The following is a 24,594-nucleotide window of genomic DNA, read 5'->3' as shown; positions in this document are numbered from 1 at the left end:
TTTGAAAATTTACCTACTTCCATTTGGTAATACCACTGTACCAGGGCACACTAAGAAAGGTGACTGCATCACTACAACAATACAAAAACAACATGTACTTTGTTTTTGTTAAAAAGTAGGTGAACTGTCAAAGTTGCCTGTTGTTGTTTTTGCTTTTGGGTTTGTTGTATTTTTCGCCACAACAACCTCAAATGAATTGACAATTCAAACTGAATAAAAAAAATAATCAGCTGTTTCATCGCAGTCACCTTTTTAAGTGTGCCCTGCCACTGTACCAAGTGAGTCTTAAATGTACCAAACATAAAAACAATTGCACAATGCTTGGCAACTCTGCCACACTATCAGAATTTATTTCAATGCGAATTTATATACCAGGTGGTGTTGATTCTACAACAAGTACAACATTTACAAAAACCACATGCAATTTGTTTTTGTTTATGTGGTTTCAGCTGTCAAAGTTTGCCTGTTGTTTTTGTTACTTTTACGTTTGTTGTAGCATTCGCCGCAACAAACACAAGATAATTTGACAGCTCAAACCTCTAGACAACATTAATCAGCTGTGCTGTCAACACCACCTGGTATATAAATTCACCTTGATTTATTTCAAGGCGAATTTATAGAAGGTACTACATGTACAAAAACAACAAGTACTTTGTTTTTGTTTGAAGATAATTGTAATGTCAAAGTTGCCTGTTGTTGTTTTTTGCTTTTGGGTATTTTGTATTTTTTGCCACAACAAACACAAGCGAATTGACAGTTCAATTATCTAAATAAGTGAAGAAAAAAATAATCAGCTGTTCTGAGATCACCTTCTATAAATGCGCCTTAAGAGACCCCAAATAAATTTGTGTGGCATACATTTCTTGCGTATTTAAATAAGGGTGTAGTAAAAAGAAAAATGTTTTAATTTCTATAAGAAGTTTATCATATAAATATTATATATAGAACGTTGGCCACAAAAAAAAACAGTCGATGAAGAAGTTTATTTATTGTTAACCATGAATTTTTGTTAACAAAATTTGGAAGTGCATTGTTTTAGATGCATTTGTTGAATACAAAGAAATAATAAAAGTAAACAATAAAAAATAAGTTAAATAATTACAATGAAATTTGCTATAAGTTATGCATTTGTAATTTTGTGGTTGGCATACTTAATTGCATCTGGAGTATATCTATTTTCTCGAGGGTTTCTTTTGTCTCGCGTTTCGAAAACGGATGTGAGCAGTTGCCGGCATTTGTCATTAGATCAAAATGACGTAAGTAATCGAGTATTTAATTTGACTTTTTATTCATTTATTTCTTTATATTGGTAAATTTAGGATTACTATATTACTGAGGAGGTTGTCCAAGAAATATTTAAAGATGTAAATGCATCAGCCAATTTGTGCCTGCCTCAAAAATCAAAAGTTATAATTTTGCTTATTGACGCATTAAAATATGAGTTTGGTATTTATAAAGAGAATCTCTCTCAACCGTTGCCATATGAAAATAAATTAAGTGTAATTCATGAACTTTTGGAACACATGCCGGATCAAGCCCGTGTTATGCGTTTCAAAGCTGATCCGCCCACAACTACACTGCAACGGCTTAAGGGTTTAACAACTGGCAGTTTACCCACATTTGTTGATATGGGATCTAACTTTGCTTCGCCTGAAATAAATGAGGACAATATTATTGATCAAATGGTCAAAAGTCATTTACCTATAGTATTTTTAGGTGATAGTACGTGGGCTGATTTATATCCTCGGCGTTTTAAACGATCTTATGCGTATCCCAGTTTTGACATATTCGATCTTGATACTGTCGATCGTAAAATAGAGAAGCATTTGCCTAAAGAAATGCAAAAGAAAGACTGGCAAGTATTAATTGCTCATTTTTTGGGAGTCGACCACTGTGGCCACAAATATGGACCACTTCATGAGGAGATGTCACGTAAACTTAGTGAAATGAATGATGTCATCAGGTATAGAAATGTTTAATTTAATAATGAGAATATTCTGTGTAATATTTTATTTATATTCCAAAATTTAGAAATGTTGTCGCTGAAATGGACGATAAAACAACTTTATTCGTAATGGGTGATCATGGCATGACTGCTTCTGGTGACCACGGTGGAGACACAGATGACGAAACCAACGCTCTTCTATTTGCCTACACCAAACAAGCAAACTTTTTCAAAAATGAATTTAATTCTGACAACACGTCACTGCAGCAGGTATGTAAATAAAAAAAACAATATCACTTACGATAAGATACATATTAATACATATGTATGTATAAATTAAAATTCCTTGTTTACATTACTTAAATAATGCGTAAGAAATTCCTACGAAATAATCTTAAATGATAAAATCGTTTAATTAAACAACTTTATGATAACGTCTATTCTAATTGTCAAATCTATGACGCGTCTGTAGTTGATGGCATTTAATGTTTAGAACACTCGTAATTATGTGGCATTTAATGTTTAGAACACTCGTAATTATGAAATATTCCTACAAAATAAATCTTAGGGCATAGAATAAACGCATAGAACGGAAGGAGAGAGTAAAAAAATACTCTTCACACATACGGGTGATACAAAAACAAAATACATACAATACATTCTCATGAATTAGGTTTTTGACAACAGACTTAGGTTTTTGGCTCTCAGTTACCTATCTAGTTGTTATCTATGTCTTAGGGCCTCATTTTTAATAAGCAACGACAAACGTTAAACATATTTTGTATGTAAAAAAGTCAAGTTTAAAACCCTTTTCCGTTTGCAATTCTAGCATTTACATATACATATAGTTTAAAACTCTACTGTAGCAAAATAAAAATTGAAAAAATGTAGTAGGAAAGGGGTTGATTTTGTTTAACGTTTCTCGTTGCGTTTTATAAAATAAGGTCCTTAATTTAAAATATTATGTCCACGACCATATTCATAATAGCCCAATTTACAATTTTGTGTAAATGGTCTTGCATATAATTATTTTTTTCAAAAATATCAATGAAATTTTTTTTTTTTATACTTTTATTATAATATTATTCCTGCCTTTAATTTCTAGGCCTTATAATATGTAATTAAATCTTAAAACTAAACAATTATTGTTCTCTCAATTGAGAATCATATTTGGAAAATTAGATGAGTGGTAAATCAGCTCTACGCAGCCTTGAGTTGCTGTAAGTTAGAGTTGTGTAGCTCATGAATGACCTAGTTCAATTGAGCTATTCACTCAACTGAGCGAAGTGAATCATTCATCATACTGAGCGTTTTCAGCTCAGCAGTGAACGTTTTCAACTGAGCGCTGAGCGGTTTCAGTTCAGTGCTCATGAAAGAGCTGCACAAGCACATTCATTTGTCGTCTTCAATGTTTCAGATGTTTCACATGTTTCACTTTACTCGTCAATGCTCTTACATTCTTTCGCTCACTGACATTGAAAAGTGAGTGAGTATTGTGTCCTACAAAAATAAAACGATCATTCGAATGTAGGTTTGTTATGTATGTATATGATCGTATGCTGTCGCGAATATATTTTTGCTTTGATATGATACAATGTTTGTATGAATTGTTTCAAGAATTATTAGAGTGATTCAAATTGTTTTTGTTTTCATGAATGAATTTTTATATGTGTGCTATTGAATGAGTGTGAATTTATTTATGGTATGGTAATGTAGAATGAAATAAAGAAATAGTATTGCTAAAGTTTGTAAGTATATTTCATAAAATAATAATGAAAAAGGAAAATACATAATTGTTATTGTTAAAATAATAATTGTAATTGAAATTATGTAATTAGTAAAAAAAATACTATTTCAAAAATACATTAGTGGGATTATATCTACCAAAAAACATAATTAAAAAAATACAAATAACTGATATTCTTAATTAAATTAGCAATATTATTTCAATCACTTTTTTTAGAAAACATATATCTTATGCACTTTTTTACTTTACTGCTACATCAACAGAACATTTGTCAGCTGCCATGAGCGACCTATCGTGGGTTTTCGCTGTTTTTTGGAATGACAGTTTTACGTTATTTTTTATTTCGTAAAACAATAGAATCTTATTCCTTAAATTCAGAAATTCTATTTATGTATATATTGTTATATCATAAAATAATTAAGGCCCTAATTTTGTAAATCACGTCACCAAAGTGATATTTATATGGAAAACAAAAACAAAATTTCAAAAATTTTAAAAATTTGTTTTTGTTTTATATACAAAATTTTCAAATTATGAAAGGCAAACCAACGCTTGAATTTTGGTGCGTTTGTTCTGTTAAGAATTTGTATATAAAACAAAAACAAATTTTTAAAATTTTTGAAATTTTGTTTTTGCTTTCCATATAAATATCACTTTGTGCCGTGATTTACAAAATTAGGGCCTAAGTTAATGTTGAAAATATTTTTATACAAATTGTATCACAAAACAATTTTTCTTTCGTATTTTTAGTAGAAATTTTGTTGATCATATGTATATAAGTTGTAAAATTCAGGTAAAAAATATATATTTTGCCAATTGATAACTAACATTATGTAAATGGGAAAACTCCCAAAAAATTGCAACAATATTAATTTTGGTTTAGTTATTGTCACATTTTTATTTTGGATCAGAATTATCAGATCATCAAAATATTTTTCCTTTTTCAAATTACAGTTAATATCTTGAGTTTTTTGTTAATTTTATTATTTTGTGGTAAAATAATACCTTATAGTTAGTGAATGTTCTGCTTAACAAATATTGTCTAAACATTTGCTTACCATCGGAAATTAGAAATAATAAAAAATTAACTCTTTTTTCCGCAAAAATATTAGTTTAAATAAAATACAATTTGATTTTTTAAAATTTTAATCAATTATTTCACGCATAAATCTCTAATTGTCAAAAGACTGTGTGTTTTTACAACTAACAACAGAAATAATTGATTTAATTCACTACAAGCAATTCTCAAAATTAAATGGTCATTATACAACATACAGAGCTAATGAGCTAAAAGAGCGATCTAGTTCATTTCAGTGAGCTGAGCTGAAAAGAGCGGTCACTTCACTGATCTAATAAACCCAACTCTACTGTAAGTAGCCTTGCGAGCGGGTTCGGATGATGATGTAATTTTGATAAATAAGCTTCACGAGTTTTTCTGAATTCATCCTTGACCAAGGGTACATCTAAGTCTCTGTGGATGTTCTCGTTTCTTATGTACCATGGAGCTCCCGTCATGGTTCTAAGAATTTTGGATTGTGCCCTCTGTATAAGATCTATACTGGTATTGCTTGCAGTTCCCCATAATTGGATTCCGTATGTCCAAATTGGTTTTAAGACTGTCTTATACAGGATGACTTTGCAGTTAAGGCTTAATTTCGATTGGTGGTGGATTAGCCAGTGTAAATTAGAAGCTTTTAGTTTCATGTGGAGCCGCTTGGCTTCTATGTGCCGACGCCAAGTAAGACGTCTATCTAAATGAATGCAAAGGTATGTAACGTGGTCAGACTGTGGGATGTTCACACTGTTTAGTGTCACTGGTGGACAACTTCCTCTCCTAAGTGAAAACGTTACGTGCCTGCTTTTAATTTCGTTCAATTGTATTCTCCAATTTTTTAACTACGCTCCACGTGCCTGAGATAATTGCCAAGGTTTCTAGATGCTACATTTAAGTCCACATGAGAACTAAGAATTGCAGTGTCATCTGCAAAGGTGGAAATGGTTAATTCTTCGGACTCGGGCAAGTCTGAGGTGTATAATAAGTACAGGGTTGGTCCTAGAACACTTCCCTGAGGTACACCAGCATTGATCGCATAGTCGCTTGTCACATAATCGCCGCATTTTATCCTAAACAAGCGATCCGATAGGTAAGACTCTAGTATTTTGTGAGTACTAGAAGGCAGTAGGCATTTAATCTTGTGTATTAGACCTTTATACCAAACCTTGTCAAAAGCCTGGGCAACATCTAGAAATATTGCCGAACAGTACTTTTTTAGTTCGAAAGATTTTCGTATCTCTCCAGTTAGGCGGTTAACTTGCTCAATTGTTCCGTGATGTTTACGGAATCCGAATTGATGATCTGGGATAATGTTTTGACTATTTAAGAATGTTAAAATGTTCCCTTGGATTATTCTCTCAAATAGCAAGGCAATAAGCTAATAGGTCTGTAGGATGATGACAATGTCAAATCCTTTCCTGGCTTGGGTATCATTATAATTTGGGAGATTTTCCAATCATTCGGAAATACTCCTAGAGACAAGATCGCATTGAATAATACTGTGAGCACAATAATTGCCACATCAGGTAGGTTTCCAATCATGGAAGGTGTAATTAAATCATAACCTGGATACTTTCTTAGTTTAAGATTGTCCTTTATGATCCTCTGAACATCTGCTAAAATTTTATGGATTTTATGAAGTTTATTCCTTCTCCTATAAAGTAACAAAAAATCGAGTTACGCCTTTTTTTATTAAGCCATCGATATGCATTACATTTTTACTTTACACTAACAAAATATACAGAAATACACCATTACATAAATTTGCAATACAAATACACAAGATTGTGAATAGGGTTAATATAATTATTTTCTTTTTTATACTTAAATGTATGCATTTCTTTTTTAAATTATTTTTGTTTGTTTTTTATTGTTAGATTATTTTATAAACATGTTAATTGTTGTTACAAGAGTTTGTGTAGATGTTTGCAACACCCAACTTAAAGTATACAAATAGTCTCAGAATCCTCAGAATCGCTTTCTGAGTATACTAAAAGAGATGTTCGTTCATATAAGATTTGTAATTGAACTACATGTAGGAATTTTCAATTATATACCTATCTACTTAACTCTGTGGGATAGCAGGTGTGTTTTACAATTTATGATATGTATTATATTTGAAATAAGATAATAATTTATTGTACATCAAATTCAATTTAATGCTTCATAAAATCATCAGTACTATCAGAACTAGGCCATCTATTAGGCTTTATCAGGGGAATAGGCTGGCTATTTTAGGTAACAGGACTCTGAGAATCCCTGTCTCTACTAATTTCCTGTTCTTTTTTATATTGGGTTTTCACTTCATTTCTCTTTATCTTCACATCTAATTCACACCTAATTCTATTTCTAAAGGCTATTGCTCTCCGAGTGTAAATGTATTTCTTATAGTACACAATCGTTCAAATCTATCTTTATAAAATCATCCTTTTGTTTGAATGAATTGTTAACCCCGTATTCATAAAAAAATTTTAAATTTAAACAATGTTTTAAAGCATAATTTCAATACAAAATTTGATTTTAAAATGTTGTTTAAATTTAAAAATTGTTTATGAATACTGCCATTATTAGTATACATATATCAGAGTATTTTAGTACTCTTCTATAAATAAGAACAAGAATATGTGGATATTTTTACATTAAGGTTATTGCTTAAATATTGCACCAAAGCAAACAAAAATATCAATAAATTTTTAATTGTTTATTAGAAGTATGTTATTTACACTTAATGAGGAACAAAATAAGAAACCTTTGCGATCAACATGATTTCTGTGTTTGAAAAATAAGAAATCCTATAGGACTTAGGGTCTCATTTTATAAAACGAAACGACAAACGTTTAAATATAATTTTATGGAAAATATTAAAGTTTTAAACCCTTTTCCCAGTATTCTTTATACAAATTGCTTGCGCTTCCAAACGTTTCGTTTTATAAAATGAGGCCCTTAAATAAGCCCTTAATAAGTTTTAAAATTTGATTTTTTTGTAAATAATTATTCAAAGTATTCAAACGATATAAAATGATGAAAACTTAAACAGGACCAATGTTTTAGAAAAAAATATTTGAATTCCAAACAAAATTTCTGAGCTCCTGAACATCCACACATTTCGGTCAGAATATAAACCAATATATAAAAATTAAATTCGCAGAAAGTAGGTTTTTTATAAGTTTTGGTCCGCAATTGGCCATAACTCTCATATAGTCCGGGTGTTGATGTAAAATTAACACAGTTGCTATGTTGTATGTATCGGTCAAAGCCTTCACATAAAATCCCTTTATATAACACATAAATATATTGTATAATATATATGGAACTAACGATATATTTATATGAATTAGTATCATAATTGAGTTTTTTTATTTATTTTATTATAGATCGATCTTGTACCAACTCTTGCCACCATTCTCGGAATACCCATACCATACTCCAATTTAGGCTTAATAAACTTTAATCTTGTTCCTGATATACCCATTCCGCACTTGAGTAAAATTCAAACTCTAATTTTACACGCCTGGCAAAATGCGCAACAGATTTACAAGTACTTTTTCAATTACGCTTTAGAAAATAAACGAACCTTTAATGTGGACAAAATGGATAGCTTGGAAACTGAATTTATACTGTTAACACATCGGGTGAAAACAATTTACAATGAAGTTGCTTTTAAATCATTCATTGGAGATTTAAATATAAACCTGAGACTAATACTGAGTACTTGTCGCGAGATATGGGTTAAGTTTGATGCTACGCAAATGTCGCACGGTTTACTTGCTACCTTTTTGCCAATATTTTTCTCCTTCATACTGATCAACAATACCCGATCCATAGATTTTTATAAAATCTTCCAACTGAAGGAGGTGGGCTATACGTATCTTTTGAATATTGCGGCAGGAGTATTTGGCTATCGCTACTATAAGAACTTTACTTTCAAAACGGAAGAACATGCAATAATATTTTTCACCAGCATAATTAGTACATTAATTTTGGTATACCACACAATACAGAATTGGGCCACAATTGCAAATAATTGGTCAAAAGTGAAGCGGTTTGGTAATTTGCCAACGCGTTTGATCCTGATCATATTGATTTGTGTATTTTTCTCTAACAGTTTCATAATTCAAGAAGGCAAAATCTTGTCTTATTTACTGGTAGCTGTCATTTTCCTAATGGTTTACGAACTTTTACAAAAAAGCGTCCGAATGGATTTTCGGAATAAATTTAAATTTCAACAATTTGTGAAGTCCGCCGCATTTAAGCTGTTTGTGGCCAGTTTCTTAGCTATTGCATTAATACGATTTGCAACTTCTCTGTTCCGTTGTCGCGAGGAACAAGGCAACTGCGCAGACTTTACTAACAATGGCAATTCGGGTGGATTTTCACTAAAGAAGCCCTCCAGCGCTAAAACATATATACTTGCAGTTGTAATAATTGTTTTATACTCGACACTTAGTCGAATATATCTTCGTTCTTGTGGAAATTTGACGGGAAATTGCGTAAATGTTTTGGTGGCTCGTTATGGTCCAACCATAGCGAGTATTTGTGCAGGCGGCCATATTCTTCTGTCGAACAGTGCTATTAAGAATATACAAAGAACTCATATTGATGCAATGGCGGTAGTAATTTATACTCTTTTGGTTTTTCAAATCATCATAGTTACCGTGTCACCATTAATGGTGTATGTATTGCCACCTAAAAATGCCTCCACGATCTCTGTAAATCGCACAGACAGTGTGATACCAGAAATTTTCAAAAAAATTAAGCGCATGTACGAAGACGATGATGAAGAACGGCGCAATGAAATTCCTGTCGTTTATGGATTAGCAACAATATACTCATCAGTTATTATATCATTTGGAACATTCTTAGCTATGGTTTTAATAGTACTATTGGAGCCACGATCATCCATGGGTGTTGTTGTTTGTATAGCTGTAGGTGCTATTATACTCTTACTTCATGCTATTTTGCGTTACAGGACTGCAACAAGTTTTGGTAAGTGGTTTACTATGTATTATAAATATATTTATTCTATAACGACTAAGGACTGAGATCGTAAAATTCTTAACACACGTTTTTCATTAAAACTTTTAACCCAAGTATTAGTTGATTTTTGTTTTGATCAAGTTACCTTTGTAAAGCATGTCAGTTATTATGTTTAATGTCAATTATGTTCATTTGTTGTTAATCTTATTAAAATGAGTGACCAGAAATAAGTTCGTACTCAAATTTTTAATTATTTTCAACAAAAAGTTGGCCAAACAATCAAAGGTCTGCTATCAAACTGTTTCCAATGTTATTAAACAGTACCGGGAGAACTTGTCCCTTGATATAAAACCTGGTTCAGGTAGAAGGAATGGTCTACATGATGTTTCTAAAGCCAAAAAAATAGAAAGCATTTTCAAAAATTTCACACCTTCGGTAGGAAAGCAGTCCGGTTAGGTCAGTACTCGGACTATTTGGTACGAAAAGTTAAAGGCAATGCAGGTTTAAAAGCATACAAGGCTCAGAAAGTTCCTGACAGGAACTCTGCTAACAATTTAGAGGCCAAAGACAGAGCACGGAAATGGAAGTCAAATTTTATACAAAAAATATACATGCTGCATAATGGATGACGAAATATACGTATGGACAATTTTTCGCAGATTCTGGGTCAATTTTTTTTTATGTTACAGATGCTCGAGGGAATGTTGAAGAAAAGTTTAGGACCCAAAAGCGGACAAAATTTCCCAAAAAGTTCATGTTATGGCAAGCAATATGCAGCTGCGGCAAAAAAGACAAACATTTGTTACAAATGTTTCTATAAATACCGTAATTTACATTAAGGAATGTTTACTTATTTTTGGCTTGATTTGGCATCTGTCACTATGGTAAGAAAGGTATTGAGTGGTACAAGAACAATAATATGGTACCAATAAAGGCAATTTCTCCAACTGCCTGGAGCTAAGGCCAGTGTGCTCTTGAAGAGCACAAAAAAGGTGTCCAAAAGTGTGGTAGATTTTAAACGGAGATGGATAAAGCACTATAAAAACCATAATGTTTTCGAAAAGGTTCAAAATTTCATAATTAGTGATTAGAACTATAAATTTTTTTTTGTAAATTGTAACAATAATTTCAATCAAATAAAAAAAGATTTAAAACTGTAAAACTTACAGTGGTTTCATTTTTATTAACATATACATATGTATGTTAAAAATTTTTCGATCTCAGTCCTTATTAAAGTTAACGAAGTTCTATTAAGTACTTTTTTCATAAAAAATGCCTGTTGTAAACCATTGCTACCCAATAAAACAGAGAACGATATGAAAGCGTAAATGATATTATGATATATTTTATTATTGAAAAGGGTATATCATAATATTGTTTTAAAATATTTCGCTTCTAATAAAATAATGAAATAAACCAAATTTCAAACAGAAAAGAATTTAAATTATAAATTATCAAACAACAATTTTTAAAACTATGCAATATTAAAAACTGAAATATTTGCAACAAAATATGCACATTAGGGGTATAACTTTTTTACATTTTTTGCAAATATCAAATAGACTATTGAAAATTATTTAAAAAAGTGGTATTACTTTTTTGCGGTTGTCAAAAAAGATCATCCACAAAACGCGGTAAAGTTTTTTTTGTTCAAAAAATGCAAGTAGCTTTTTGTTATCAATATATCAACTTGGATCGAATCTATATTTAAAATCCGCTGTTTACTATAAAAAAATTAAAAAAGTCATAAAAATTTGAGAAAATTTTGACATTAAAAACTGGTTTTTGTGGGTGAGGTTTTTATCCAAAATGACGCGAAAAAATGTTATCATAAATAACGTAACATTTGCCATCGCGTGGTGCTTGGGCCAAAATTTGGTTATTGCCCTAATGCACATGTGATATTAATGAGATGAAAAATTCGATTTGCCTCTTAAAATGAAGATTTGAAACAAGTAGGTGAGACGCATTAATTTATTTCAAATCGCGAACATATATAACTAGTTTTTCACCCAAATAATAAGTAGTTTATGCTATAACTGAAATATTACTTGCTGGCTTACGAGTTAAGTAGAGGTTTTGTTGTGTGATACTACCATGATACAAATATTCATTTTTCTATCATGTGTACTACTAAACAAGGTAACTCTACTTCTCTCTCACAAAAATATGTTTGAAGTATATTGGAATTATTTTAAATTTGCCTTTAGTAAACAAGATGATGAAACTTGTCGCCACATATCGAAATGAGGAAACTATTTTTGGCAAATTATTATTTTGAATGTGGAATTTATATTATAAACATAAAAAATTTTGTTTTATTTGCCAATATCAAATTTTACAGTAAGGGTCCTCATGTAAACGCTTAAAAGCCTCGCAAACTGTGCAATCTGTGCATTTTTACACTCTCGCAAATGAAATGTCAAAAAATGTATGGAAATTCGTTTGCACAACTCCGATAAGTTTGCGCGACAATTTAGACTCGCAAACTTGAATTTATTGTGCATTTGATGAATCAGCTGCTTTTGTTTACTTTTATTTATAAGAAATAAAAATCAAATAAAATATAAAAATTTTGTGCATGTGAAAATTGTGTAACTTTGGAACAGAATGATTGTATTAAATGACATTGTGTATGAAAACATTAACCAACAGCTAGAACATAAACAAAGTCCTCCAAACTATGTATACCACCGTTTGTTCCAAAGATTTAACTTTCATTCAACATTTTAAAATTAAAATTTATACAATTTGAAAAAAAATTATTAAAGCTTTTGTTGAATTTATGTATTTTTATTTGACAAATATAAATTTTCTGTATAAACTTGCACAAAATTGAAAAGGTGGGTTCATGAAACATGTCGCGCAAATTTGCCCATTTGCACAAATGGGAAACTTAAGCGTTTAAATGAGTACCCTTAGTAATTTCTTATTATATAAAAAAGATTTCCAAATCATGATAGGTTAGGTTAGGAAGGGGTGTACACTGTGTGCACTTCCACTCGGAGACCTTGAGGTCCATTGTGATTCCCTTCAATAGAGATAGACAAAGAGGATAGCCTTAGAGTAAGAAAAGAGTCCAAAGTTCCGTCTGTTAAAAAGAAAAAGAAAGAAAGAGAAGTCTTTTTACGGATTTGGACTCGCCGTAGAACGTCCCTTAAATAGCCACCCTATTCCCTTAATGAAACCCAGTATGTTGCTTAGTTTGCAGCCAGCAACACTACCAAGTTCGTCCAGAAATCTATTTCCTAGCCATCTAAGTCTGTGACCCTGTAGAATAGGGCAGTTGCACATAATGTGCTCTACTGTCTCTAGCTCCTCTGCATCCCCACACATTCTACAGAAGTCCTGTGTGCCATTATCCCATTTACCCTTAAAGGCTCCAATTGAGCAATGACCGGTTAAAACTCCTACTAGAATTCTGAGATTATACCTATCCAACTCTATCAGTGTTCCAGTCGCGTTCGCATTAAGTGTTGGCCATAAGGCCCTGGACACTTTGCAGTCTGTTCTACTGCACCAGGATTGATGCGTATAGTCCCGGAATCTTTCGTAGATTACCCTATAGTAGTGACAAATGGGTGGTCTAACAGCCCGTTCCTAGTGTCATGATCCAGATCAGAACCATGTCTAGCCAGTTCATCTGCTACCTCATTACCCTTTATATCACAGTGCCCTGGTACCCAACACAATCTCACTGAGTAGTGTACCAATGGCTCCTCCAGAGCTCTCCTACAGTCATCTACTAGGTTGGAGTGTGCTAAATGACATTCCAAGGCCTTCAGTGCCGCCTGACTGTCTACGTATATCGTCACTACAGCCCCTCTATTGACGTGTGCCCTTATCAACTCTGTGGCTTTCCAGATCGCGAAGATCTCTGCCTGGAAGACGCTACACTCGTTAGTGAGTCTTGATGTCTTGGTCGACCAAATAAACCCCGGCCCCTGTACCAGAATCCATTTTGGAACCGTCAGTGAAAACTGCGCACCCATCAAACAGTTGATCGGATCCAACCCACTTATCCCTAGTGGGGAACTCTACTGGGGGTGAAGCACCGAAGCTAAAGATGGAATAATGCGCTGACCAATAAGACCTGCCTCATACAGTATCATAGTGTGTCCTATCCACAAGGGTTTCACCAAGGAAGACTCTGATAGTCTGAGTAAGTTCCTTGCTGCCACACTCTCAATCATGATAAAGCGCAGAAGTTTTCAAAATTCCTCTTGTTAGCTTTGTAGTTACCTTGCACAGTCTTGGAAGCGAACATATAGATTTCCAAGATGATTTAATTAAGTGGAGAAGTTGTAATAATTACTCTGGCACAACATTCGTAGTAGCTATCTAGTTGTCTTGCCCAGTTCTTAAATAGCACATAAAGTTAGCGTTAATGTAGAATATTAAATATTGAGGGTTGTCATTGGCGAAAATAAGCATGCAAAAAAAAAATCGTGAATGGTTTTGACCTATCGGTTTATATGGGTGAAGGCAAAACTCAATATATTGATCATGGAGTCATTCTTGATACTTCTGAAATTGATAACAAAAAATAATATGTATATTCACCGAGAATTGGTATGTGAAATTATTGAACTCTTGTTGATATTTCTAAAGTAAATGCATGGAATTAAAATTTTGTTCGGCTTTCTTGTACACTCAATGATCAATGATTTTGCTGATTATCGAAAGAAACTTTTTCTTGAGGTCCTAGCGGCGCCTGCATGATCGCAAGAAACTTTCCCTTGATCAGAATCACTACGTTCTCAGCATAGGCAATTATCTTCCTACCCATAGATTCAAAGATCTTGAGAATAGAGTTCACCGTTAGAAACCATAACAGGGGAAACAATACCCTGCGGTGTATCCCTGGTAGCCCCTGTTTTAATCCTGCCATCCCCTAGACTTGAGTAGATAATCTTGCTACCAAGCATCGAAATAATCCAACTTACCAGGAAGTCATTAACCCCAAGTTCAACTAACGATTCTCTTATTGCATCTATCCTAATGTTATTAAAGGCGTCCACTATATCAAAAAACGAAGCTTAAGTATATTCCCTATGCTCTAAATCGTGCTCAATACAACACAAAACCTTATGCATCGCACTCTCCACAGACTTGCCCTTGAGGTAGGCGTGCTGAGCGTTGCTATTGATGTTGGTATCTATATTGCTCTTAAGATAAAGATCTATCAGTCGCTCAAGAGTCTTCAACAGAAAAGAAGAAAGGCTGATAGGTCTAAATTCCTTGACTTCGAGAGACACGCGGCAAAAAACAAATCGGTAAATCGGTTGGGGTTAAGACGTTCCGCAAGTTTTTTCCTGAAATTATAAGAATAAGTTTTAAATTTAATTATTTGTGTTGATGTCTGTAGGTGGTAGTGATACGTTTTCTGAATATGTATTTGCAATTGATAGACGTAGACGTCCGATGGTATGACGTCTTGGAGGTCGCTGGGAAAGCATCAGTGTTTTAAAGTGGCATATTTTTGAATCTAATTGAGAATTTAACTTGAAATTTTTTTTGTAAGACCAAAATTTACTTATCTAAACAAAACAAAAAATAATTCGGAGTAAGTATTGATCAAATTGTTCCTAATACTTGCAATCCTATTAAAATTTTGATACAAATTGTAGTTTTAGAAACTCAATAAATATATAATAAAATCGTTATTTATTAACAAAACTCAATGAAATTTTCAACGTTTTTTAAATTTGTCATTCTAAATAACAAAGTGAAAAAAGGGAATCCCACAATTCCTAAAAATTTGGAACGAAAATCCCAAAAATTTTATTATTTACAATTTTGACCATAGGGTCCAAATTTTCTTTGGGGCTGGGAAAATACAATTTTTTAATAAAGAAAGAGTTATGTACCCTTTTCGCCAAAAAAAACAGCAAAAAATACATTACATGTCTGACATGCCTCGGGGAGTTTGGAGGCAGAACCTTGGTTTCCTCATGAAGGTGGTGTTCGGGTTAATTTGAAGGCAGCCGGTGACCGTCCTTAAGGCTGAGTTTCACTCAACGACTTTTTACATTGATATTTCTTTCTCCTTACGTTTTATGTATTAAAAAGTCAGCTTCGTCAATGGTATACAAATTGGCTTCGATCGTAAAAAAATAATTGTCTGACAACGATTATTGACAGACTATCAATTAAAGGCCGAATCTATCGACAATACTGTATTAACTCAAAATTTTTAATATTTAATTTTTTGTAAGAAATCAACTAACAACATCAATATCTATCTACTGTAAAAATTCAATTTATTCCGATTACTCTCGATACGTCTCGAAAACCACATTTGAGACCCTTTTCCTGATAATGTTGTGACTACCTTTATATTAACAAAAAGGGATTATTTAAATCTAAATAATAAAAAGTTTACATAAATAGAAATACATCGTATATTTTCATAAAAAATGTATGGATTCATTTTGCAATAACAAAAATGTTAAAGAAAACCAAAATAAATATATTTTCAAATGAAATTAGCTTACTATTCGGATTTTCAAATTCACTTAAAATGTAACCACAAACAGTTTTTTGTCTCTCCTGAACACTTAAAAGATTTTGAGTTAACACAGTATTGTTGAACTAGTGTGATTTGTATTCATTACTAATAATAACTATAAATAACTTATTTTTTATTTCTCAGAAACTTGTATACAGCCAACATTCACTGCCGTGGTTGCATGGTTTTTATTGGCTCATTTCTGCTTTTTCGCTACTTCGCACCAAACGACACTATCGCAAATAGATTGGCGTGCAGCATTTGTTGGCCGAACTACCAACATTGGACACTCAAACTTTATATCGGCAATATTAGTAATACTCAATACGTTCTGTGGCCACGTTCTGTTCTTTTGCATGTACGGCTTATTGTCTACTGAGACCTTTTCTGTTTTTGCTCTTTTTCCCAATCTTATAAAAACTAATTATAACCGTGAACAACGCAAAACGGAGGTTTCTGGCTTGGCGCGACCATCCAATGTATCTGCATCAATAAATGATCGATCGCTTAGTGATATATCGAATGAATGTGTTGGATTTGACATGACTCGAGGAGAATTGGTATTGTTCGAGCAGGAGGCTGTATTTATCGGCACCGCTTTTAAATTGGCTATTCAATTTTATATTTTGCAAGGAATAAAGGTGAGTCTTATTTATAAATTGATTACAGCTTCTCCTATAAACTGACTGCGTTTTGTTTTAGGTCTTTTGTTCCATGCTAGCGTGTACCATACATTGTCGTCATTTAATGGTTTGGAAAATATTTGCTCCGCGTTTCATATACGAGGGCATTGCAACGTTCGTTAGTATGCCTGCCATTATTGTAGGATTTTTACTTATTGTTCGCATTCATAAAGCAGTAGACACTTTAATTGTTAAAATCAACAAAATTAAATAAATTAATTGTAATTTCTTAGACAAAACTAGTCCATTTAATTGTATTAAACAAATTGTATTTATTTACAAAGACTTTACATATTTATGTTAGTTTTGTAATGTTTATTTCTTTTTATTTTATATGTAATATTAAATTGAAATAAAGATTTTATTACCAAATTAAACTCACATAAGGAATATTTCATAAATGTGTTATTTGAGCAAAAAGGTATCAAAATAAATTTCTCAGCTAGTTTCTAATAAATTAAGTATCTTTCCGAAATTATAGTTGCATATTTTGTGAGGATCGGTCTGATATTGAACATAGCTCCCAAATAAGGCCTTATCCGGAAAATCACCCTAACCTGTAGCAATTATATTTCTTATGAACAAAAATTAATTCTCCAAATTTTGGGAGTATTGGTCATTAAAAATATAATTTTAAATTAGAAGAAAAGCATGTTCATTTTCTCATTTAAAATTATTGAAGTTTCTTATACATAAACTAAATAAATCCATTTCAGAGATGTTTTGAAACTTGTCATGGCAAAATGGATGCATTTTCGAGATTTGCCACAACTCTCTTGAATTGTTCTGTGTCAATATTAATGTCACTGTAAACATCATCAGTTTAACCCACCTGTTTTCAGAAATAAAATAAACTACTTCTTAACAAATCTTCTTTAATCATATTTCTATTTTAGTTTAATTGAGTTAGATCGAAGTTTACGAGATTTTTCAATATAAAAAGCTACCATGGGACAATCTGAAGGTAAGCTATGTTTGACTAAGCTTTTTCTTACAAGTGTTTTGTAAGATTAAACAGCATCAAATAAAATAAAACTAAATATTTGTTTTGAATTGTCATAGGTGTTAGGTTAGGTTAACAAGCAGCCACATGTTAAAAAATTTTGTGTTACCTAATAATATAAATAAAAGAGGTCCAGATAGAGATGAAAAGAGAAGGGGGAAAGTCAGTTAGAATAAAGGAGTAGAAGAAGTAAAGAAGAAGGAGGTCAGAAGAACAGAACTGAGGAGAATATTCACCAGTCATTTGACAGGTTATTCCGATGTCCCAGAAAAAAAATTAAAAAGAAAATGAAAACTTTTTTTCCATGCAGGAAAATACATCCGTAAGGTTGGGTCAGTGAACTTAGGGGTTGCAGGTCAACGGTGAGAAGTATGTTAAACAGAACAAAGCTTAATATACAATCTAAGAAAACTGGCAACTGTTTATTTTCAGACCGCCTTCAGTTTAAATTTTGAAAATACTACGCAGGATCCATTCTGAAATCTAAGACGAACGAAATGAGGTGTCTAAGTTTAGATTGATGAACACCTCATTACTTGACCGCCAATCCAATGATGTGGATGAAGTGGTGAATAAGTCAAGGTCAGTCAAGTTTTCGATGAGAGCTTTGAACGGTCCCGCCAGGTAGCTTTTCCAGGCAGGAAAATACTGCCGTAAGGGTGGGTCAGGGAACTTTGATGTTGCAGGTCAACCGTAAGAAGTATGTTAAATATAACAAAGCTTAATAGACAATCTGAGAATTGTGAGGGCTACAAAGTGCTAAGGTAATTCTGAGTTGATTTTTATTTACATGAGTTCGGAGTTGGAATTGGGGCTAGTGGGTACCCCAAAGTTGCTCACCACGGTCCTACACCATTTTGAAAAACATAAAATCCCAAAAAATACAATTATCCGAATTTCAAGATGACAAATTTGATATAAAATAACTGTGGTTTCTACCTTAGTTATGAACAGCTGTAATTCCTCAACAGATGAGGGTTTAAGAGACTCCCTTACAGCATTTATTTGATAATCTGCTTATTAAATAGAATGTAAGATATGGTAAACTAGTTTTTATTTATTGTAATGCCTATTCCTGAACGACTGGAATATTTATCTAATCAAATAATGGGAAAACTGGTCTCGAATGAGTGTCATCCTGATCGAAAATTTATACTGGAGTTACTCAACTATCAACACAATTACTTTTTCGTTAACACAGCATGTATAAACGGTACAGTGACACATCATACCAGTTCTTAAAGACTATTATCCTTTCAACATAACAAAAAAAAATCATCCAATTATCGATAATAGTTTGCGAGTAATAATAATTTACTCGTGATCAAAATTACAAAAATCGCATTTTTTTATAAAATAACATAAAATATTTGACTTTTACAGCATGCCACGCCCACAATTGCCAATATTTTTATCTAATTTTTTGGCTACCTTAATTTCAATGTTTTTACCATTGAATGGCATTAACATTTTTGCAATAGGAGTTAACAAACAGTTGGTCTTTTGACCGATGAAATTAAGTTATGGTTAACATGTACAACTATATTTCTTCTTTGGATATAGTATTAGATGGTTTTAATTGAGTTTTGTAAGATAACTAACGAAAATAATTATGAAAAACTGATTTTCCAGGCGTTGCGATTCCTAGGCCTAACCCATCGAAATGCCGGGACACTTTTTTTCACCAATATAACTTTTCCCGGTGGGCAGAAACCCCGTCGCTCACTGTCTCCTACCATTTTCGCATAGTGTAATTTAATATCAATAATATTTTGTATTTTATATTTATTTTAATAAACTAAAATAAAATACCACAAATTTGGGAACTCAACCACAATTATTTGTCGTGAGTGTTTATTAGAGTATCCAAAACCGAAATCCGGTCAACCGGTTTTTTCATCTTTGTAAACTCCACCGGTTTCGGTATTTTTACAAACCGGTTTTTATAAGACGGTTAACCGGTTTTAATGAAATATATTTTCTAAAGCTCAATCAAACATATTTACGAAAAACTTTGATACAATTTTTAAAAATATTGATTTATTTTATAGAAAATTATAGCATTTGACAATATTTCGTAAAAGATATAAAATAATTGCATAAAGATAGAGCTTTAAAAATTCAAAAATGTTAAATTAAAACTGAATATAAACCGGTTAACCGGTTTTTTTAAGACAAAAACCGAAACCGTTTAACCGGTTTTTTAAAAGACAATAATCAAACCCGGTTTTATCAAAAACACACTTTTTCGGTTAAAGCGGAAACCGTTTTTTTTTTCAAATTTGCCGGTTTTTTGGACACTAGTGTTTATTTATAAGTAAAAGTAAAGAAAATAATAAAAAAAAACGTAAGGAGAAACGTTCAGTCGTGGAACAGATCTGAGTTGAGGAATAACTCACGCGTTATCGTCATTATCTCTTAAGGACGTCAGGCCGATTTTTGTTGTTTGGCTTTCGAGAGTTTGATCTTATGCGTCGCATAACTGTTTTCGCGTTCGTTTTGTTATAACCTTGATTTGAGGTTATGAGAAGACACAGTTGATATACATATTTTTTGAAGAGAAACCTGGTGGAGGACCATTCAAAACTCATTGGAGGAGAACCATTAAAACTCAATTGAAGAAACTCTAGTGGAGGACCACATAAAACTAATTTTTGATGAAAATCTGGTAGAAGAATAACTTGGAAATCAAAATTTCATAGTACCTGCTTCTTATACGAAGGTATAAGTCGAGACAGGAAAACTGTGGAATATCCTGGCATATAACTTTAATAGTTTGCCATTTAATCTTAAAATCCAAAAAAAAAGAGGAGAAACGTTAGACCCCTTTCACATTAGGCAATTTAGTTGCGCAAGTCTCTTGTCCAACAACAAAACAACATGCAAAATTTTCTTCTCCTTAACCCGACATTACCTCTGACATCAACAAACACAAGAGACTTGCGCAACTAAATTGCCTAGTGTGAAAGGGGTCTTACTAAAGAGAACAAGAGTTCACAAACATCGCGACGCGAACATAACTTTAGTGCAGCGAAATGCAATGAGCTCTCAAATGAGCTCTCTTGTTTTTATTTTCACATGTACGCAAGCACACACATTGTATAAAAACAGTCAGTCTCGCATGAGCATTGATAGAAGCAGGTTGTGTTACGCTTTTATGCTTGTTTATTTCATTATTTCAGCTATTTGTTTTTGCCAGAGAATAATTCTCAACTCATACAACTACAATATCTAAAAACTGTAGTGGTGTGAGTTTGCATTTCGCTGCTTTAGTGTAAGTTCGGGTAATATGCCCAGCGGGAAAAAGATGCAGTAAAGAGGCCTTCTTTTGCAGACACAAGGACTTCTAGCCGCATTGCAAAATCATTTCAATTTTACACGGCGTGTCATTGCGAGCCAAGGCCTTGCACACTCGCTGCTGTTAGAGGGCTGAGAGAAGGCCTACTTAGGAAGGGGTACTAGAAGGCCTACTTTGCAAGGGCTTCTAGAAGGCCTAATTAGAAAGAGCTATTAGAAGGTCTACTTTGGAAGGGCTATTAGAAGGTCTACTTTGGAAGGGCTATTCGCAGGGCTGCTATATGGTCTCATGCCTGTACAAAAACCTGTTATTGCTGATCTAATGAAAAGCCTGTAGAGGAATGTCATATGTAATGCCTAGAAAGGTAGGACTACTGCAAATCCTGCAAAGTCTTATTGAAGGGCTACATGAGAAGGCCTAATAAAGTGCCTAAAAGAGAAAAAAGCATTAGAATAAGACATCAAAGGACGGCCTATGAAAAGTCGTGCATTTTCAAGTTTTATAGAACGTCTACCATGGAAGACCTGTTTAAAGTCTTATTAGAAGATCTAAAATAAAAATAAGAATTATAATGAAGTTGTTTGTTTAATTTTCTGAAACATGATAATTTCTGATTACATACTTAAAAAACAACAAAAATAAATAAGAAGCTACATCAAGCAATTTATTGTTGTAAATTTTGTAAAGAGAGTTAATCAAAGAGATGCAGAGTATGTTATTTTTTGATGTAGACTATTTTTATTTAACCACTTGTTATTTGAAGGGGATTCATAGGCCTTCTTGAACACCTTCTAAGAGCAGGCAGTGTGGAATGAGTATCGGATCTTTTAGAATGTGTAAGTATGCCTTTTAGAAGGCCTACAAACTGAAGTCCTATCATTTTTTCCCGCTGGGTGGTATAGGTTAGAGTTGTGTAGCTCATGAATGACCTAGTTCAATTGAACTATTCACTCAACTGAGCGAAGTGAATCATTCATCATACTGAGCGTTTTCAACTGAGCACTGAGCGGTTTCGTTTTATGCTCATGTTTCTTTCAGTACTCATGAAAGAGCTGCACAAGCACATTCATTTGTCATCTTCAATGTTTCACTTTACTAGTCAATTCTGTAACATTCTTTCGCTCACATTGAAAAGTGAGTGTTCTGTCCTACAAAAATAAAACGATCATTCGAATGTAAGTTTGTTATGTATGTATAATATATATTCGCTGATATACATTGTATATCAGCGAAATGCAAACTCACACCACTACAGTTTTTAGATATTGTATGAGTTGAGAATTATTCTCTGGCAAAAACAAATAGCTGAAATAATGTAATAAACAAACATAAAAGCGTAAAGCGCACCATACACTATCAAAATACTCATCAAGCACTATGGTAGTATTAGTGAAAATGTGTTTGTATGTGTGACACCGACAACGCTTGATGGAAAATCAAAAACAATTTTATTTTTAGCATGCTTGATGTCACTTTTTGATAGTGTATGGTGTTTTTTCATCAATCACGAAGTCATTTACAAAAATATTTCAAGGCGTTAGGTTGATGAGCGTGTCGGATGAAGAGAATAATTTTTTATATTACATATTTCGCTTATTATTTTTGATTTTTTCTTTATTCTCAACATGTTCTCGTTATTGCAATTAAAGTTGCATCCGATATTGACATTTTTAAATACATTTTGTGCAAATAAAAATTAAATATAATTCCCGCTATTGGTGTTAACACCACAAAATCAAAAATATAATGCAGATTGACGAGTCATCAATCAAGTGTACATCAAAGCATCAAACTACACGTACACGAAAGTGACATCAAGCATTTTGATAGTGTATGGTGCCCTTAACAGAACCTGCTTCTATCAATGCTCATGCGAGACCACAAAGTATACAGAGGCGTCACGAGACAGAAAATAATATAGTTCTATATTTGTTTCATTTTTAGTAACTGCCCTTTTTATTTTGTTTTAGTCTTAATTTTCTGCCGCAATAATTCAATTTCTTTCCGATTTAGTTTGATGCAATCATTTATTTTTGTAATATTTCACTTTTAATTGCCATTGTACATGTGGAGTTTTATTTTGCAAATGTAAAAAACAACCAAGAATTTTGTTTCATTTAAATTTACACGTAAACAATACACACATTTTTATAATTTTTCATTTTAAAAAATTGTCTTACAAATTTATTTGTTTGTTTTGTTCACATTTCTTTGTCTACCAAATTCGTGTTGTATATAGCGTTTTGCTTTAACACATCACTGATATTGTAGTACAAAATATATTGCTATCTCTTTTTATGAGAACTGCCCTAACATCTGATTTGGCGTTTTTTAAACGTCAAATTTGACACTTCTGTATATTCTGTGGCGAGACTGACTGTTTTTATACAATGTGTGTGCTTGCGTACACAGTGATGTTAACTTTTTAATTTCGATTACCGTACAGCCCTAAAAAAATTACCATTTTTTAGGTAAAATTACCGTATCCAAAGTCTTGTACAAAAATGATAATATTTTCTTATTGAAACAGGTTTATTTTTATAATTCAATATATCGAGGGCCTATATTCAAAACTATCTATCTTAAAAAACACAACTTTTCAGGAAAGCCAAAAAACTGTTTTTTCGCGTATTACTTGAGTTATTAAAATTCGGTATGCTACAATTATTATAGTAAAATTCATGTTCAGCGTTCAAAAATTAGTAAGAAAACATGAATTGCCAGAAGAAATTATTCCAAAAAAATATTTGAAAATTATTTATTTGAAAAGATAGAGGCTTTTCATTCGGAAAATTTTATTTTAAAATTTTAATTGTATAAGATAGAGGAATAACAAAAATGTAAATAAAGCACCAAAAACATTATGTTTGTAAGAAATTCACACCATAGATGAGGGCTGTTTTATTGAACATTTTACCATCAAAAAGTTATTTTCGTGAATATTAAAGAAAGAGGGTTTTGAATATAGGACCAAGTTTATAAAACAGCAGAACGCTATTTTTATCGACATCTTTTATTTGGCTTATAAGCATAAATTCCTTATCAATGTCATTAAATTCATCCATTTGAACAGCTTCTGGGAAATGCAAAAAAAAATATTTTTACAATCAGTTTTTAATACTAATTTTTATATTGAAATATCCATACTTGAAAGATTACTTTACCGCCTAGATATATTTTGTCTAGCGGTAGTTGGTTATCATCATCCTCTAAATTTTATGATTATTTTAATAAGAAATGTGTATATTATATGTTAGGTGAAGCGCCCAAGCTCTTTGTATCCAATAGTAGATTATAAACGAAAAGCACAAGAATTTTTAAGAACAAATTCAATTATTTATTTCTTATACTTTTACGTAAAATTCCTGAAATTCAC

General features: G+C 32.3%; 1 protein-coding gene across 1 annotated transcript; it reads left to right on the top strand.

Moving 5' to 3' along the window:
• Nucleotides 1–1,021: 1,021 nt before the first annotated feature.
• Nucleotides 1,022–17,294, top strand: PIG-O (phosphatidylinositol glycan anchor biosynthesis class O). The gene is made up of 6 exons (XM_065510540.1): nt 1,022–1,256; nt 1,320–1,963; nt 2,032–2,215; nt 8,121–9,732; nt 16,379–16,875; nt 16,937–17,294. Exons 1-6 carry the CDS (start codon nt 1,104–1,106, stop codon nt 17,129–17,131), a joined length of 3,285 nt encoding a protein of 1,094 aa, XP_065366612.1. The 5' UTR covers nt 1,022–1,103; the 3' UTR covers nt 17,132–17,294.
• Nucleotides 17,295–24,594: the final 7,300 nt, after the last annotated feature.

The sequence above is a fragment of the Calliphora vicina genome, chromosome 5 (genome assembly GCF_958450345.1).
Source record: "Calliphora vicina chromosome 5, idCalVici1.1, whole genome shotgun sequence".
NCBI classification, from domain to species: domain Eukaryota; kingdom Metazoa; phylum Arthropoda; class Insecta; order Diptera; family Calliphoridae; genus Calliphora; species Calliphora vicina.
Note: the sequence above shows the minus strand (reverse complement) of the source record. Positions and strands in the feature narration are given on the sequence as shown.

Bases quoted from the DNA above. Each gene is read 5' to 3' on its own strand.
- PIG-O (XM_065510540.1), top strand. From the start codon at position 1,104: ATGAAATTTGCTATAAGTTATGCATTTGTAATTTTGTGGTTGGCATAC. The intron at 1,257-1,319 runs GTAAGTAATCGA...TGGTAAATTTAG, and splicing joins TGTCATTAGATCAAAATGAC to GATTACTATATTACTGAGGA. The intron at 1,964-2,031 runs GTATAGAAATGT...TCCAAAATTTAG, and splicing joins GAAATGAATGATGTCATCAG to AAATGTTGTCGCTGAAATGG.